Genomic DNA, 18,300 nt, shown 5'->3' with positions numbered 1-18,300 from the left:
TCCATCCTCCGGATCTCACATAAAGGTAGGAGAGAACTGGCTCCCCATGGTTGTCCTCTGATCGCCATGTGAGCAATATAGCAACCACACACAATAATAATAAATGTTGACTCTTCTTTTTAATCCATTCCAATAAAATTGTGGCAGCTTCCTTACATAAGTGAATCTTTCCACACCCCGGCCAGCAGGAGACTTTGGGGGCCCTGTAGCCTTGCTAGCCAGCATTTACCTAGCATGTTCCTATTTCATAGAAGGCAACTGAAGCTCAAAGAGACAAGTATGTACTGCCTCCTTGACCTTCTCGGCAGAAGCCAGAACTGCCAACCTCTCTTCCACCCCTCCCACCTCCGCATCCTGCCCCCATCATGCCCTCCCAGCCTGACTGTAAGGGCGGGGTGAAGGGGAGACAAGACAGGGTCACGTGGAGCTAGGTTCCGAGGAAGGAAGCTAGCACAGTACAGACTGCTGCTGGTTCTGGACTGGAAATCAAGGTAAGGGAGGGTCTACTTGTGGCAAACCTCAAGTGTATTCCTTAGAGGCAAAGCTGAGAAGAGACCAAAGAAGATGAAGACAGAATGTGGGCAGACAATGCACAAAACTGTCACCTTTTGGTCTCGCAGCAGAGACTCCGCCATGGACCCACCGTTGCAGAGTGAAGATTCCCAAACCCAGCCCTCGCCGCTCTCTCCGCTGACATCCTACCACTGGCACACTCGAGGCAGAGGGGAGAAGACCACTGGAACATTTCGCTGGGGCCGCTTTGCAGGCTGGGGAAGGACCCTGAGCCATCAGGAGTCCATGGTGAGCAACCAGCCAGCCCCTAGATCTCTGTTTCGTCGGGTCCTCTCTGCACCCCCTAAGGAGTCAAGGCCCAATCGCCTCCGGTTTTCCAAGACCCTGTGGGGTAGGCACAAGAATGTGGCGCCGCTGGAACCCAAACCAAATCCGAAGGCCCCAGGTACGTTCTCTCTCAACCCAGCTAGGGCTAGGCTGGGTGGCCGGATGCCTGGGTGTTTGTCTGTCAATCTAGCATCAGTCCTCTAGACACAGGAAGTTGTGGGGAGTATGAAAGCCCAGCAGGAAGCGGCCGGGGCCCCTAGCAGCCCTCATCTCTTTCCCCTTAAGCTGGGGCGAGGAAGACTCACAGAACTCCCAGGTGGGGTTCAGTTGAGAAAGGGGCGTTGAATGGATGCACTTTAGTTCTGTAGTGGGTGTCTAATGGTTCTTGGTCCTGATGGCTGTTGTCTTCTGTATCCAGTAGATCAAACCATTGACTGGATGTGAATTTCAGCTGCCTTATATATAGCCCATGTCTTACTTACTTCAATGTGAAGTTCCCCATCTCTGCCTTAAAGACGACATTCATTCATTCATTCGTTCATTTGTTCAAGCAAGCAGATGTTTACTCATTCAGTGTGTGTGTGTGTGAGTGTCCTTTATCACACACGTGTTGAGATTAGAAGACAACTTGCATTTATTTATTTATGTTGGGAAGATGGCAAGCAAGCCATGGTGGTTCCAGTGAGGGGCTCAAAGGACACCTTTCAGGAGTCAGTTCTCTCCTTCAATCATGTGGGTCCTGGGAATCAAACTCAGACAGTTAGCCTTGGTGGCAAGCACCTTTATGTTCTGAGCCATCTTGCTGGCCTAAGCAGAAGTTTTTTGAGCATCGAATTGGTTCAGTCCCTGACTGAAGCACTAAGGATAGCTGTGAACAAAGCAGATGACACTCCCTGCCCTGTGGAGTTCACATTGCAGTGGGTGGGGAAGGAACAGTTACAGACAGAAGAATGAAGTCAATATGAAGACGGCAGATGCTACAAAATGAGAACTGGGAGACTAGTGGAGACCAGGAAGATTAGAGACCAGGGCCTAGCATATACTAAGAGATCCATTCATAGGAAAACTAGGGCCACGGATGTGGCTTAGTGGTAGAGCACTTGTCTAACATGGGAGAGGCTGTGGGATTGTGGGTTTTATACCCACCACCAAGAAAGAAAGAAGAGTTGTGTGTATCACCCCTAGTGGTAAAACAGGGTAGAAAATAAACTGAGAAGATTGATTCAGTTGGTGTTTCCTGGAAGCTCATGATTAATTCAGATCTTTCCTAGAAATTCTTGAAATGCCTTCCATTCATCAGAGCTAGGACTACTAAAATCCCAGAACTTGGAAGGCAGACGCGGGAGGACGAGTATTGAGTTCTAGGCCTGCCTAAGCTATATAACAAAACAAATGAGGCTTTGGCAAGGTGACTGCCAAGTAAGAGCACCTGGTGATAAACCTGAAGCCCCACATGGTCAAGGGGAGACTGCCTCTTAAATGTTGTCCTTTGACCTTCACATGAACCCACATAAGTAAATAAACTCCAGTTGTTCTCTGGCCTCCACTTGTGCCGTGGCAGATGTGTGTTTACAAGCACACACTAAATCAATGTCACAAAAAGCAACTCAGCATTAATATTATATTGAGAAAAGTGGTTTCATATTATAGGGATTTGCTTTCCAAGACAGGGTCTTGCAACTAGACCTGGCTGGCCTCAGACTCACAGATCTACCTGTCTCTGCCTCCTATTTGCTGGAATTAAAGGTGTATACCACCAGGCTCAACTTTCTCTCTCTCTCTCTTTCTCTCTCTCTCTCTCTCTCTCTCTCTCTCTCTCTCTCTCTCTCTCTCTCTTTCTAGTTTAGGGACTCACACACAAAGGGAAGTGATCTACTACTGGGCTAAGCTTCCAGCCCTGCAGAAATGGCCTCTGAGGCCCTATAGGGTGCCTGAGGTTGCCCACTGCATAGGCTCCAGACAGTGCTTTCCACCAAACAAGTCTGCTCCTTTCTAGCTCAGCGTCTCCCACTGCTCCTCCCACAGTGGGGATTGGGGGAGCACATTGCTGGAGGGTATGCTTAGAACAAGCCAAGCCCAGGGCTCAATCCCCAGCACCACAGACAAATAAACCCTAGTTCCTAACTAGTTGCAGTACTCTGTGAGGGTGAAGAGTAGAGTCGTCCCTGACCCAATCTCCACCAACACCACCTCCCCAAGAAAGAAAACTCTCATTCATGTACTTACAACTTTGTCTATACCATTCTCAAGTGAATCCTTTCCACCTTAAGTAAATTATTTGTGTGTGTGTGTGTGTGTGTGCACACAGCATGGAGAAGTCAGAAGATAGCGCTGGAGAGTCTGTTCTCTCCTTCCACCTTGATATGGGCTCCAGGGGTTGAATTCACATCAGGGTTGCATACCTTTACCTGTTGAACTACCTTGCTGGTCTCAGATTAGTTATCTGTGTAAGAGGCCAAGGCTGGTACCCCATCATATTCTTTCTCTCATTCTCTCTCTCTCTCTCTCTCTCTCTCTCTCTCTCTCTCTCTCTCTCTTTCCTTCCCTCTCTTCCTCCATTCCTCCCTCCCTCCCTCCCTCCTTCCCTCATCTCCCTCCTTCTTCCTCCTCTCTGTCCCTCCTCATTTTTAGAATAAGGTCTCAAATTAGTAGCCCAAACTGGCCTGGAACTCATCCTCCTCCTAGCTCAGAGTGTCAGGTACAGGCATTACAGGTTTGTGCTACTAGGCCCACCTTTACCCACTCTCTTGGTTAAGAGAAGAATGCTTGGTTTAGAAGCCTGGCTTAATCACACACTCACAAGCTGTGTGATTCTGGGTAGGCCACTCAACCTTTCTGGACCTCAGTTCTAATGCCCTTTAAATGGCTTTTGAAGATTGAATGAGAAAAGGCATGAAGAGCAATAAACAGCACTGGACTGTTGGGCTGTGTCCGCTTCTAGGGTGGTCGAAAACAAACCTCAGAGAGGTAGAGATCTGCCCAAGGACACCCAGCCTGACATGGTTGCTGAAGTGTGCACCTTCTTGTATAAAGAAGGGGGTCAGAGGGAGAAGGAGAGACTCTGGAATCAGCATCCCCTCCTCTTCCCAGAGCCAGAGCTGGAGTTGGTAACAGACCCAGATCTACCTGCTGCGCAGATCCCTGAGCCTCCCACCCCTGACATGCCTGTTTGGAACATCGATGGCTTTACCCTGCTTGAAGGAAGGCTGGTGATACTTGGTGAGGAGGAGGTAAGGAAGAGCAGAGGAAGAAAGGGAACAGGACAGAGGCGATGGTAGAGGGGTAAGCACCAGAAATGTATGTGCCCCCTCACGTGTGCCTCCCCTTTCTGACTACCCACTTGTATGGGAGGACAGGGTCCTCGCCAAATCCGAGTGGGAAGCGCCAGCTCAGAAAGCAGCATGCAGGCAGCCTTGGGGAACCTCAAGGATCCAGGTAAATTTGGGAATTTGTGGAGGTTAGAGGATTGGGGAGCCTTTCAAAGTGATTCATAACCTACCATGCTTTCTACCCTTAACCTCTTACCTCTGACCACCCACAGTTCGGACCCCCGGAAAAACTGAGCAGGAAGCTACTGGTTCCAACCAGGTCCACAATGTTCGGGTATGTCAGCCGGTGTGACAGGGCGGGGAAGTGGCAGGGGTGAACAAGATCTCCTAGACCTTGGCCTCAGACATGCTCTACCATCTAACTATATCTGCAGACCTTACTTAATAACACACACACACACACACACACACACACACACATTAGGGCCAGGTGTGGTAGTGCACATCTATAATCACAGTCACAAAGACAAGAAGATTGCTTAGGCTCCATAGTGAGTTCCAAGCAAGCCAGAGTACATATTGAGACTGCCTGAAAAATAAACACACACACAGTGACTATTTTAAAATTTCTGATCTTCAATCTCTGCTTCCTGGGTAACTGTAATCACAGTCCTGGACTTGGAGGGCCAGGAAACAAGGGATCATGGATAGGTCACTGGCCAGCTCTGATCTGAGCCTTCGAACCTATTGTCAAATAGAGCTAATGAGAAAATTCCTCTCTTGGCTTTGTGTGTGTGTGTGTGTGTGTGTGTGTGTGTGTGTGTGTGTGGTGTGTGTGTGTGTGTGTGTGTGTGTGTTGCTTTGTTTGTTTGTTTGTTTGGACAGGGTCTCTCTATGTAGTCTTGGCTTCCTAGAACTCACTATGTAGAGCTAGGCTGGCCTTGAACTCACAAAGATCCAACTGCCTCTGCCTCCTAAGTGGAAAGGTGTGCATCGCGCCTGGCAAAAGCTTTATATTTTTAAAGCAGAGTCCTATACTGAAGTCTAGAATTTCCTAGAAGTTGATATGTAGACCTGCCTCCTGGTGACCTCTAATTCTCAGCAATCCTCTTGCATCTGCGTCCTAAGTGCTGGATTACAGATTTGAGTCCACAACCGGTTCTCTCTCTATTTTACAAGGAGTACATAGAGAATTCAGGTGAGTGAGTGATTGGTGCTATACAAATGCAAGCTGCTGGGGCTGAGGAGATGGCTCAGTGGCTAAGCAAGCATGAGGACCAGCGTTTGGATCCACTGCACCCATGCAAATGCTAGATAAGGATGGCAGTCTGCCTGTAAGTCTAGTACTTGGAAGATGAAGACCAGGAATCTGCAGACAATCCATCAGCTATCAAATCACTGAGTTCTAGACGCAAGTGAGAGGCCCTGCCTCCTGGTGGAAAGCACTCGAGGAAGCTTGACGTCAGAACCTCAGGACTCCACATACACATGTGCACACACACTCACTCACATACATGTGTGCACACACATACACATCACACAAAAGGACACATGAAAAAAAATATTGTAGATATCAGAAATGGAAGCCTGCCTGCTTTTCTAGGTTCTAACTTTTCAATTTCCTTCTTTTTATTACTTTTTTTGGATATTGGCCAAAAGCCTACACATGATTTCTCTGACACTCTGGGCTTTTTAACAGTCCCTGTCCACTTCTATCATGCAGAGCTTTGCTAACCTCTATTGCTGAACATGCTGGCTTTCTTAGACACTAACTCAAAAGGCATTACTAAGGGAGGAAAGGATAGATGGAAGCAGAGAAGGAAAGAGGGAAGAGGGAGGAGAAAAAAATGCAAGCTGTTGGGCAGGGAAGATAACACCATTGATTTGAGAGCATTTGCTCCTCGTGAGGCCTTAAGCACAATTTCCAGTATTGCGCAACATGAATAAAATGTCATCTGCTGGCTGCAGATGTTAATGCAGCCTGGACTTAGGCTTGGTCCACCAAGACCAGCAGATCCTCAAGGATACTCTGGGGGGACAAAGCTGAGGAAAGAACATAGGGTTCTCCCTGGCTCACATTCCTCTCTGCCCCCTTTAGAGGTTACTCAAGAGGCTGAAGGAGAAGAAAAGGGCCAAGACAGAACTGGGAGCCCACACCCCTCGAGATGGGTAAGAGTCTCTGGGAAGTTGGAGGGCTTGTGGTTCAACATTGTGAGTTCAGCACTTCTGGGTTCCTTAGCTTCACCTTCACCAGCTGCCTGCATGTTCTCTCTATTCTGCTCCATGACAAGTGAACTTGGGGTCACAAAGACCCCAGCTATTTTCTCATCTCTTGGTTGAACGATAGGAGTCATCTCTAATGAAATAGAAGCTAACCAAATACCCTGGATCTAGGAACTCCAAAGAATGCATGGAAATTCAGCCATAAGGGATGAGGGTGGAGGAAGGAAACAGCGGATCAACCGCTAGGATGCCAAAAGAGACAGCAGCTAGGGTAACTAAAGATTAGAAAGCTAAGTAAGGACTGAGTAAGCAAGGAATAACGCCTTGTTCCCCTTCACTGGCCCCAGACCCCCCAGTGCTCTTGGTTCCAGAGAATCGCTGGCCACACTCTCTGAGCTGGACCTAGGCGCTGAGAGGGACGTGAGAGTCTGGCCTCTGCATCCTAGCCTCCTGGGTGAGCCGTACTGCTTTCAGGTAAATGAGGAACCCACATTAGCCTCTACTAAACCCTTGGCCCTATCTCAGCCTCTATTAAACCATTGAATCCTGTCCTAAATAGGTAACCTGGGCAGGTGGGAGCCGCTGTTTCTCTTGTCGCTCAAGCGCTGAGAGAGACCGTTGGATTGAGGATCTTCGTCGGCAGTTCCAGCCGAGCCAGGTTATCGAGGGGGACAGACACAGAAAGCCCTTTCACCAGCCAGGCCCTGCCCCTTCCACGCCATCCACACAGTTTGTCCCCAAAACTTCCCATGCAACACACCAGCCACATGAATGTCAAATCTACCCACTCCTGCATCCAGTTCTCCACCTACTCGCTCCTCAAGTCCTGTTTACCAAGTAGTCACAAAGTCATCAGTCCAGGGCTACTCCTCTATATCCTAAACTCTAATATATGAGACATTCCCCAAAGCTAGATGTGTTCTGTTTAACGGCTCCCAGGTATTTGTGACCCCAGCCTCTTCCCCCAAGAAGTCGTGCAATATCCCTGTGAGCAAGGCTCCCAGATCGAGGTGCGCATCAAGGAATTACAGTGCGCATCTTGGGGCTTAGAGTGTAGATATCTCCGACACATTCCTTCTACCCAACTCCTGCATATAGGACAACGTGGAACGGCAAGAGACGTGGCTGACGGTGTGGGTGCACGAGGCCAAAGGGCTACCCCGAGCAGCTGCACCCGGAGTACGTGCGGAGCTGTGGTTGGACGGCGCGCTACTGGCGCGCACTGCCCCCCGGGCCGGCCCAGAACAACTCTTCTGGGCCGAACGCTTCCACTTCGAGGCGTTGCCACCTGCCCGTCGCCTGTCGCTGCGGCTGCGCGGAGCAGGTCCGGCAGGGGCAACCATGGGCAGGGTGGTGCTGGAGCTGGACGAGGTGAGCATCACCCGCGCGCCTGCTGCGGGCCTGGAGCGCTGGTTCCCCGTGCTTGGGGCGCCGGCAGGTGCGGTGCTACGGGCGCGAATCAGGGTGCGAAGTCTCCGCGTCCTGCCGTCCGAGCGCTATAAGGAGCTGGCCGAATTCCTCACCTTCCACTACGCGCGCCTATGCGGGGCGCTGGAATCCGCGCTGTCTGCTCAGGCCAAGGAGGAGCTGGCAGCAGCCATGGTGCGCGTGCTACGAGCCACTGGCCGAGCGCAGGTGAGAAGCCCTGACTATGCAGACAAGTGGCACAGGTAGCGCTTTCTAAATAGGGCTGGAGAGGAAGGGCCTGGACAGTGTCCAGCGAGGCAGTACACTGTGAGAGGCGGGACCAATACTTTACCATTGATGGACGACGAGCGTCTGGAATTTCAGCTGGCCTTAACTTGAACTGTGAGAGGCAGACCCTGAACTTCAGATGGGATGGGTTCGCTCTGAACTTGAGCGAGACAGGAGGGGCTGGAGGACAACCTCAACGCTATTAGGCACCTCTGCTGTGAGAGGTGGATGTTGTAGCCTCAGCTAAAAACTGAGGACTGTGCCTGAATATCAGCAAAAAGGCACAAGGCCCGTGCCTAGGTATGAAAGATGGACCAATGACTGAGATTCGCAGGATCATTCCATGTGATCTCTGTCCTCCACAGGCATTGGTGACAGACCTAGGAACCACAGAGCTGGCACGCTGTGGGGGCCATGAGGCGCTGCTATTCCGAGAAAATACCTTAGCCACAAAGGCCATTGATGAATACATGAAACTGGTGGCACAGGAGTATCTCCAGGAGACCCTGGGTAAGCAGAGAGAGAGATTGGTGCCAGAGGTCCAGGAAGCCCCAGGTGAAACGGCCTTCTGGGAGTGAATGGTGCTTTGGGTACTAGAATCTGGAGTGGGAGTGGAGTTGCTGTTTCCGTAAGATGTTTGATGCTTCCAGAGTAACTTGGAGATAGGCTTTATCTTAGATCGGGTTTTTATTGCTGCAAATGAAACACCATTACTAAAAAGCAAGTTGAAGAGAAAAGCGCTTAGCTTTCACTTCCACGCTGCTGTTCGTTATTGAAGGAAGTCGGGAAATCAAATGGGAGGATCCTGAAGACAAAGGCTGATGCAGACATGGAAAGGTGCTGCTTACTGGCTAGCTTCATGTGGCTTGCTTAGCCTGCCTTCTTATAAAACCCAGGACCACCAGCCCGGGGAAAACACCACCTACAATGGAAGGGGACCTCCTCTATTGATCACTAATTGAGAAAATGCCTTAACAGCTGGATCTCATGTAGGGATTTCCTTAACCAAGGCTCTCTGATGACTCTAACTTGTGTCAAGTTGACACGCAAAACCAGCCGGAACAGGGTTGGGGGCTGGGTGTGATGTGTTTGGGTTCATGACCTCAGACTGTGCTGGACTGCAGGGCAGGTTGTGCGGTGTCTCTGTGCCTCCACTGAGGACTGTGAAGTGGACCCCAGCAAGTGCCCAGCGTCAGAGCTGCCAAAACACCAAGCTAGACTGCGGAACAGCTGTGAGGAAGTTTTTGAAAACATCATCCACTCTTACAAGTGAGAATCAGGGACCCAGCACCTGAGTACAGCCCTGCCTCACTGCCACTGTGCTGCCCTAACCAGCCAAACAAAATGTGGGGCACTCAAATTTGATTTAATATTTAAAATATGCTTACCTCCAAGTCAAATTTAACTGCCCTGGTCTTATTTACTGTATCTGGCTAACTACACTCTTGTCATGCCACCTAACCCCAAGTAACCTAGGACCAGTTTCCTTTGCCTTCAACCACAAATGATTCAATACCACCTAACCTTGGACAATATAGGATTTTAATTTCAGATTATTAATATTCTTAATCCTATGACCCCTGATCTTAAGAGATCCTATATCCCTGATCTCATCAACTGGTTACAGGAAACACGAGCATGTAACCCCTTGGCTTCTGGCCCTAGGATAACTTCATGCTCAATCCTGTGATTTATGATCCTAAGTAACACTGTAACCCTAACCCCATCTTATGTTATACTCAGACACCTCACTTTCACATACAATTATTGCACCCCAAATTCATGACCTCTGTTCCCATGTGATCTTGTCTGCCCAAATCTAAAAGTTCAGGACCTAAAAGTTGCCACAATTTTGCTATAAGTTCTTAGCCTCTGGAACCCAAGCCCTGCCCCAAATATTATTATCCCAGAGATCCCCAACCTTGCAACCCAAACAACAGGTTCAGTGACATGAAAGCACACACAGGCTTCATGAACAAGCCATGTAATGCTTCCTATGCACCTGGCCTCTAGACTTATGACCGTGATCATATACACTCTTTATGTCCCTGTCCCCTTCCTCTAACTATTGCTTCTTCTGCTCTAGCTGTTTCCCAGCAGAGCTGGGCACTGTGTTCTCAACTTGGCGTGAAGTATGCAAAGCACGAGGCTCTGAGGCACTGGGCCCCCGGCTGGTGTGTGCGTCCCTCTTCCTAAGGCTCCTATGCCCTGCCATCTTGGCACCCAGCCTCTTTGGCCTGGCACCAGAGCACCCGGCCCCAGGCCCAGCCCGAACTCTTACACTCATCGCCAAGGTCATCCAGAATCTCGCCAACTGTGCTCCGTAGGTGTTGGGAGAATGTGGGACAATGATGGAGTCAGGGAGTAGGGGGTTTGGCAGGTGTCTGTCCTGATTTAACCAGTTTGGCTCTAACTCAGGTTTGGTGAGAAGGAAGCCTACATGGGCTTTATGAATAGCTTCCTGGAAGATCATGGACCAGCCATGCGACACTTCCTGGACCAGGTAGCTATGGTAGATGCAGATACCACACCCAGTGGCTACCAGGGAAGTGGAGACCTGGCCCTTCAGTTGGCAGTTCTCCATGTCCAGCTCTGCACAATCTTTGCCGAACTTGACCAGGTGAGACCTGAACCCAGAACCCTGGGTGGAGAGTAGAAAGGCTGGGAGGCACTGGAACCAGAGAGTTCACAGAACATCTTCCTTATATCCTTTGACAGAAAACACAAGATAGCTTGGAACCACTACCCACCATCCTTCGAGCCATTGAGGAGGGCCGGCCTGTGCCAGTCTCTGTACCAATGCGGATCTCCAGTCAGGTCCAATCCAGGTAACCTCAAGTCCAGGCTGTTTTCTCATGGGTGACAGAAGGAGTAAATATGTTAAGATGAATAATGCCAGGAGCAGGATTATGTTGAGGTCAGAGGCTTGGGATGGCATCATGTAAGGAGGCAGGCAGAGGAGTGGTCACTGTGTGGTCAAAGGGCAAACATTCACAGAACCAGAGTCCAAGATTGGGATGGAGTCATGTCAGAAGTCAGGGAAGAGTCACCTCCAGGGTGAGAAAGTAGCCTGTGGTAAAAGATGAAGACCATGTGTCTGTGGATGGAGTCAAATCAGGGGTCAGGTGAAAACAAGATATTACAAAGGTCCGAGAAGCAGAGGTCAAGCTTAGGACAAATAAAACTAGTCGTGGGGCCACAGGTTAGAGACCATTTCCCATCAAAAGTCAAGAACAACAGCGTCAGCTCAAGTCCAGAGGTTGGAGAGAAGATAAGGTCAATTAGGGAAAAAGTGGGTACGCTTGTGAGTGGAGGCAGATTCTCTGGGGTAGACTGGAATTAAAACTATTGAAAGGATCAGGTCAAGGTCAGAAATCAGAGCTAAAGCTAAAGAGGAAAAAAAGATCAGATTGAAATAGTAGTCAGAAGTCAAGGACAGGGTCTCATCAAAGTCAGAGGTCATGTGTGGTCCTAAGAGAATTCTACTAATGTAAAAGGTGGGGTCGTTTCTGCCTCTAGACTGGGGTGGAGTCATCTCCAGAGCCAATTGAGGGTCTGAACTTTCGCATCCCACCTCCAGCTTCTCTTCAGGGGAGAAACCCGGCTTCTTGGCACCCCGAGACCTCCCCAAGCACACGCCACTCATTTCCAAGAGCCAATCTCTGCGCAGCTTTCAAGGGACAGGAAGCTGGGCCTGTCGGCGGCCAGATGAGGAGCGGACCCAGCAGCGGCCGCGGCCAGTGCTGCGCACACAGAGCGACCCTGCCAGACGTCCTACCCACCGTCGCCCTTCTGCAGGTTCCAAGCCACGACTCAAAGGCACCCTACGCACGGGCCCCGCGCCTTGCGGACGGGCCTGGACTAGGGCTTCCACCTCGCTACCTCGGAAGCCATCGGTGCCATGGCAGCGCCAACTGGATCAACCCGGGGACCGATACCAAATTCCGGGAGCGCACCGACCAGTGGGCAAGGTAACATCCGGTCCTGATCCTCTCCGAGGTGTGGGGCGGGCTGCGGATAAGGAGCCGGATTAAGAAAGGACATTAGGGCTCATCTGACTCTGAGACTGTTTTTCCCGACCTACAAGTTCCCCAACAGGGTAGAAATGTGATAAAATGAGGAAGGGACCTGAGGATGGGTCGAATCACAGCTACTGTCTTCTCACAGCTAGCAGAGATACAATGCGAGGTAGCTGCACTCCGCGAGGAACAGAAAGCTCTGTCCCATCTGGTGGAGTCACTGAGTACCCACATCCAGGCTTTGACCGAGCAGCAGGAGCAGCTCCGCTGTCAACTGCAGGATCTGGACTCCAGACTGGGAGCTGGGTGAGCCCCGCCCTTCATGGTAGCTCCAATCCCAGCTTCTTCACAAGCGTGGCCCAAATCTCTTCCCTGCCTAAACTACCCCCGCTTCCAGGCCCTAACAGCTCTATAACCCCCAAGTTACCAGTTACCCAAGTTACCTGGTAACCTCTCCTCTGCTGGGCCTATCTCACATCTGTCTTTGACTAGTCCTTTTACTTACTCACACCCTCTCAACCAGCCACTCAAAACCCGATCGATCGGGGCCATCTGGGCCCTTCCCGCTCATTGGACAGTCTCCTCCTTCAAATTGATTAATTAATCCTCCCATTCCCGCCCCCCCCCCCCACACACACACCCGGTGTTGTAGTCCTTCTGTGAAACTAGATTTAACTATGTAATCCAGGCTAACTACATACTCTCCATCCTCTTGCTTCAGCCCCAGCCCCCCACCTGAGTTACAGGGCTGCACCATTACACTTGGCTAGTCTTTGCATCTTAACTGTGCCAAGCTCTAACCAGACCTTGCTTCAGATATACTTATACCCTGCTCTCTAATTTGAACAAACCCCAACTTCACTCCAAGCCCTGCCCACTGAGTCCTAGGCAGTTGACCCAGGATGGAAGGGACTTTCTGTGTTTCTGACTTGGCCGCTCTCCTGCCCTGTCCTCCACAGGATCTCAAAGTTGGATTCTAAGGGTGGTCTCCCAAGCAACGGGAGCCACAGGCTGAAAAGTCTGGTAAGACTGTTGCCTGAGACTGGAGGGGAGTGAGGAGTCTGCTTGGTGAACATCCCCAACCCCCACCCCAACCTCAAACCCACTTCCACTGCCTTCCCAGGAGCATCGCCTGACTGAGATGGAATGTTGTCAGGACCAGCTGAGGGATACCCTCGAAAGCCTACAGCTTCTTTCAAAAACACCAGGATCTCAGAGCCAGACCCTGCCTCTTAAAGGACCATGTGTCAATGGAGCTGATCTGTCAACAGACACTTGAGCATTTCACCCCACTCCATATGGTCTGGAAGCCAAGAGAACCACTACAGAGGATTTTCTGACTGCCTCAGCCCTTCATAGCCTTTAGTGGGGGACAGAGTGGGAGGTGTCAATCACTCTGGTAACTGTGAGGTTGCCCAGTAAATCTCCATTTCAGAAAATCATGGGTTTCTCTGCCCTACAAATGATTAATACAAGAGCATACCCAGCATTCACCTCTCCCAAATTCTTACCTAATGTGAAGTCTCCTGAAGATGGAAAGGATAAGCAGATCCTCACTACTGCTGTGATCTAAGGCCGTCACTCTAAAAGACCCCATTCTCTCCTCTGTATCTAAAAAATGCATCTAAAAATTCTCTACACAGTGGACAACTCTTAGATAAAGGTATTCAATAAAAGATATTTATCATTGGTTGGGAACCACCTGCCTTTCCATGAAGCACAGCTCTCCCACCCACCTATCCCATCTCATCCCCTACCAATACCTCAAGCTCCGAATGACAGAATCTTTCTAGACTCCATATCACAATCTTATGGCAGGGAGGGCAATGAGTCTGGGAGGCAGATGAAGGAAGGGGCTGTACGTGAGAATACAGTTGAGTTCTATGGCTGGTAGAGTAAGGTGGATGAAACAATTGGCAGGAGACTAGGTTAGCTACTTCACTGAACATGTGACCTGGTTTAAGGCAGATCACTAATCAAAATAGATAGGTCTACTCAAAGAAGGCTGACTCAAAATAGGAAATTAGCACTTGAACTAAATGAGTAATCAAACACACACAGACACACACACACACACACCTCACATTTATTGAGGTCTTTTGGGACTCCCAAATGAGCCATAGGAAAATAATAAAGTAGACAGACATGAACTCTTGTCTTCTTCATTTGGTGAAGACAAATATGCAACTGATGGATGACTGTATGGGTATTGGTAGGACTGTTGAATCCCCTGATTGTGGATAAGTAAAAGGGACTGGCTGGTACATGAGATATGGGTGGATAGGTTAAGTGAATTTTTGGATAGATGAGTAAGTGTTTAGAGAGGTGATTTGTTTATTGGGTTGTTGAGTGGTTGATAGATTGAGCATGGAGATAAATGGGTGGACAAATGGGTGATGGATGTGAAAAAGCAACCAGTTTGCGACGTGTGTATATGGGCTAGTCTGGAGGCTATGATCCTGAAGACTAAATAGAGGAGAGCTTAGTATTCAGGACAGACATAAAGTAATGGAGATGTTGAAATCCAATACAAACAACGAGAAAGGGTGGCCTTATGATTGGAAGAGACTGAAAGCTAAGGACTGGCCAGGTGGAGTCCTCAGTGATCTATGAATGATCCAAGAGAAAACTTCTATGTTTCCCTCCCACTCACCTGTTATTAACAAACCTAGATGTTATCAACAAACCTAGTATAGTAAGAATCAGTGGCCTGGCAATGCAGAGGACAGGATGTTGTCATGGTAACAGAGCCCCTCCCTAGACGCTAAGGTCCTGCTGGCCCTTTAAGGGCGACCTGCTTGGCCACTCCCAATATGGCGGCGCGCCCGTTGGATTTCCCCCCCTCCGGAGTGGCACAAGGGGGGGGCAGACCTCCTCATCATGGCGGCGCGGCGGGGCTGTCGCGCTGAGGTCACGTCGGCGCGCCGGGGGGGGGGGGGGGGGGGGGGGGGGGGGGGGGGGAGCGATTTAAAGGGACAATGTCCCCGAGCTGTGGAGGCAGCGGCGGCAGAGGAGGCCGTGGCACCGGCACCAAGAGCGGCAGCAGCTGTAGTGGCAGCGACGGCCCCATGAAGTAGGGGAGTTTCCAGCTAGCGACTACGCCTCTCCGGTGAGGCCCGACCCAGCCCGGGAAGCTCGCGGGCAGGGCGGAGCTGGAGCCGGGAGGGGAGGCCTGGGCCCGGTCCGGCCGGGCGGGACCCCCTAGGGCGGGGGGCGGGGCGGGGCCTGCAGGGGCGGGGCCTGGTCGGGGGCGGGGCTGCACAGGTGGGGGGAGGGGCGGGGGTCTCGAGGCAGGTGTCTCCCCCCACCTCAGCTCGTCCCGCGGGGTCTCCCGCCCCGAGGTGCACGGGCGAAGGGCGCATCCTAGGGACCCTAGCTTCCCCGCAGGGTGCGTCCGCGCATCGCCGCCCCTACCTCTGCGACCCCTGCGGGGGGTGGGGTAGGGAACGACCATCTGGACTGGACCCCCCTCCCCAAGCTGCCAAAGTGCTCCGAAGTTGCGGTCCTGCCCGATGCCCGCCGGCAGTGCTTACCCTAGTGGGTACCCGCAGGTGCTTTCTCCAGGCCTGGGCAGGGACCCCTCCAGCCAAGACTGTCTACCCACCCCGTATAGGCCCCCCGGGAGCACCCAGGCCCCCGAGGGCGACGCCTGCTACCAGGCCTGGAGCCCCGGCCCCGCCCCGGTTGCCTGGGCCCGGCCTCACCACCATCTCCCTGGGGAGAGCGCCTCATCCCTGCCCTTCACTTTCTGCTCTACCTTGAAGGTATTTATAGGTGGAGAGGACAATCGCCCTCTTCCCCCAGGGTCCTTATTTCTGAAACAGGAGCCCCATCGGTCCTTTTCATCCTCGGGCCAGAGCAACCAATATCGGTGGAGGATGCAACCAATACTATTAGAAGGTGGCAGGGTGGAGAATCCCAGGCTTGGTATGCATGAGAGATCATGCTGAGGAGAAGGGAAAGGGTTAATGGTGGGGTCACTTGAGAGTGTGGAGAGGTTAAGGGGTTAAGAATGTATCCTGGGTAGGGAGAAGGGTGTGGATGTTGGTAAAGTGTAGGGGTAATTGATATGGGGCAACAGAAGTGAGAAAAGTATAAGGGCAAAGATGGGGGCACTCGGGACAGTGCACTCATGAGCTGGGATCCTGGAAACTGGAGGCATGGCTATAGGTTATGCAGTTACAGGATAGCCAGGAGGCAGCTGCACAAGATGAAGCTGTGAGTGATGCATGAGAGGAGTAGGCGTAAGGATTGATGAGGGAGGACTGAGGTAACTGAGTGTGCATGTGTAACTGAGGTGAATGGAGGCTGGGAAGAAGCTGGGGAAAGAAGAAGCTTTAGTGCTTTGAGGCACGCTGACAGTAGAGGTGATTGGGTTATAATAGGTGTGAATGGGGCCTCAACACCACTTACCCCACCTCACTTTAACTGAGAAGTAAACTGAGGTCATAGGCCTTGAAGGAGAAGGTTTTGAGAGAGGGAAAAACAAACAGAATTTTCTCTTACTCTCCTAAGGTCTTCCCTGTCTTTGTCTCCAGGCCCACAATGCCCTGCTGAATCTGCCAGGTAGTGAGTGAAGATCAGCGGCTAGCACCCATGGAGGGGTTACTTGCAGGTGGCCTGGCTGCCCCGGATCGTCCTCGAGGCCCAGAGAGACTGCCTGGCCCAGCTCCAAGAGAGGACATCGAGGGTGGGGCTGAGGCTGCTGAGGGGGAAGGTGATATTTTTCGATCTTCTCATTACCTGCCAATCACCAAGGAAGGCCCTCGAGACATTCTGGATGGCAGAAGTGGCATTTCTGGTAAGAGGGCTCTGTGGCCCTAAAGAAGCATCCCACTTAGTCTCCAAGGCTCAGAAAGAGTCAGGTCACCCAACCCAGCAGGGGCTGAGTTGGGTCTGGAATTCTGCTCGATGCGCAGAGACTTCTTTACTGTTCTGCATAGTGCTTTTCATTTGCCCTTATGAAAACAGATGTTTTGGGAGCCCATAGCTGGATCACAGTCACCCAGAGGATGGTAAGGAACTGGGATTCATACCTTGAGTGGCCTGGCTCTCCCCTCTGAACTGGACCAAATACCCGGGTCAGCACCAGGAGCTCTTTGCCCAAAGCCCGCCTGTTCCTTCTTGCAGTCTTGTGGAGTATAGCTCCAGAGCTTGTGCCCTCTAGTGGTGAGGTAAAGTCTGGGGAGTTAGAAAATCTTTCTACCTTGATTTACCCCATACCAGGGTAGCTCACACTGTCCCCACAATTTGTTGTTTGTTTATTAAACACTGAGCACCTGCTGTGTGCCACTTTCTGTTCTGGGTGCTGGGGAGATAATCATGAAGAGGCAAGAGTTTCTGTCATCCGGGGCTTGGCATTGCAGAAGGGAATTTGGACAAGCAACATAAGGGCAGGCAATGACAGAGCCTATGCAGATATTAAACAGAGTGCCAGGGTCATGCCTGGCTGACCCAGGAAAAGCCTCCCGAGAATAGTATTTGAGACCCAGCATAGAATGAGTGGTGAGAAGTGCCCACCAGGTGGTGGGACAGCAAGTGCAAAGGCCCTGTACAGGGGAGGAGCCTGGCATGTTTAAGGACCTAACAGGAATCTGCTGTCAATGGAGAATCATAGGCTGAAGTATCAGACTTCTTCCTTCATTGCCTTGGTCGGACCCCAAAAACCTTCTAATAACTTCCAGGCTCCTCTTCGGTGGTTCCTACATGGCAAGTTCTTTGTGTACTCAATTCATATCATACTGAGGATCTTTGTAGGGAAGGCCTCCATTATTTACTGTCTCACGTTAGGAAGGGGAAATCCAAAACCGTGAGGGGTGAAGGAAGTGTCTCAGACTCACAGTCAGGCAGGCATGTGGCTTTACAACCCTCTTCCTTCTTCATGTTATTTTGTTTTTTATTGAACTTGGGATTGCACGTTGGCCCTTGCACATATTCTGCAAAAGATATTCATTCCATTGAGTTCTACCCCAGCCCTCTTCTTTAATTTTTAAATAACTTCCTTTCATCCATTTGTTCTTTCTCCTTGCGTTTTGTTTTGTGTGTCTTACATGTGAGGCAAGCACTCTACCACAGCTACATTTCCACACCTCATCTTATTTTTTTAAAATTTTATTATTTTTAATGCCATGAATGTCTGCCTGTGGATACATGCGTGTGATTGCCGGTGCCTGTGGATACATGCATGTGATTGCCAGTGCCTGTGGATACATGCGTGTGATTGCCGGTGCCTGTGGATACATGCGTGTGATTGC

At 50.8% G+C, this 18,300-nt stretch overlaps 2 protein-coding genes across 8 annotated transcripts in view; both read left to right on the top strand.

Annotated features, from left to right (window-relative positions):
* The first annotated feature begins 406 nt into the window (after positions 1–406).
* Positions 407–13,744, top strand: Rasal3 (RAS protein activator like 3). Of its 2 annotated transcripts, XM_028783525.1 has the most exons (18): positions 407–491; positions 621–958; positions 3,931–4,070; positions 4,197–4,275; positions 4,382–4,443; positions 6,208–6,278; positions 6,680–6,806; positions 6,892–6,990; positions 7,431–7,967; positions 8,393–8,537; positions 9,152–9,296; positions 10,114–10,350; positions 10,446–10,647; positions 10,746–10,855; positions 11,608–11,998; positions 12,195–12,352; positions 13,006–13,069; positions 13,170–13,744. In XM_028783525.1, the coding sequence occupies exons 2-18, from the start codon at positions 634–636 to the stop codon at positions 13,323–13,325; spliced, it is 3,048 nt and encodes a 1,015-aa protein (XP_028639358.1). In that variant the 5' UTR covers positions 407–491; positions 621–633; the 3' UTR covers positions 13,326–13,744. The 2 variants fall into 2 exon arrangements, with proteins under 2 accessions (XP_028639358.1, XP_028639357.1); XM_028783524.1 differs by lacking the exon at positions 407–491 and having other exon boundaries at positions 565–958.
* A 1,316-nt stretch (positions 13,745–15,060) lies between these two features.
* The window catches only part of Wiz (WIZ zinc finger), a 29,068-nt gene continuing 25,828 nt past the window's right edge, over positions 15,061–18,300 (top strand). For 2 of the 6 annotated variants that reach the window (XM_028783544.1, XM_028783538.1), the window contains exons 1-2: positions 15,061–15,155; positions 16,585–16,847. In XM_028783544.1, the coding sequence (XP_028639377.1) occupies positions 16,643–16,847 (205 nt within the window). In that variant the 5' untranslated portion in view covers positions 15,061–15,155; positions 16,585–16,642. Of the gene's footprint in view, positions 15,156–15,735; positions 15,811–15,918; positions 15,974–16,584; positions 16,848–18,300 lie in introns of those variants that run through there. The other 4 variants (XM_028783539.1, XM_028783540.1, XM_028783545.1 and 1 more) reach the window with 4 other exon arrangements.

This window comes from Grammomys surdaster, unplaced genomic scaffold (genome assembly GCF_004785775.1).
Source record: "Grammomys surdaster isolate TR1022 unplaced genomic scaffold, NIH_TR_1.0 1149, whole genome shotgun sequence".
Taxonomy (NCBI): domain Eukaryota; kingdom Metazoa; phylum Chordata; class Mammalia; order Rodentia; family Muridae; genus Grammomys; species Grammomys surdaster.
The sequence above is the reverse complement of the archived record's forward strand: the minus strand, read 5'-3'. Positions and strand labels throughout refer to the sequence as shown.

Bases quoted from the DNA above. Each gene is read 5' to 3' on its own strand.
- Rasal3 (XM_028783524.1), top strand. From the start codon at position 565: ATGAAGACAGAATGTGGGCAGACAATGCACAAAACTGTCACCTTTTGG. The intron at 10,648-10,745 runs GTGAGACCTGAA...ATCCTTTGACAG, and splicing joins TCTTTGCCGAACTTGACCAG to AAAACACAAGATAGCTTGGA. The intron at 13,070-13,169 runs GTAAGACTGTTG...CTGCCTTCCCAG, and splicing joins GCCACAGGCTGAAAAGTCTG to GAGCATCGCCTGACTGAGAT.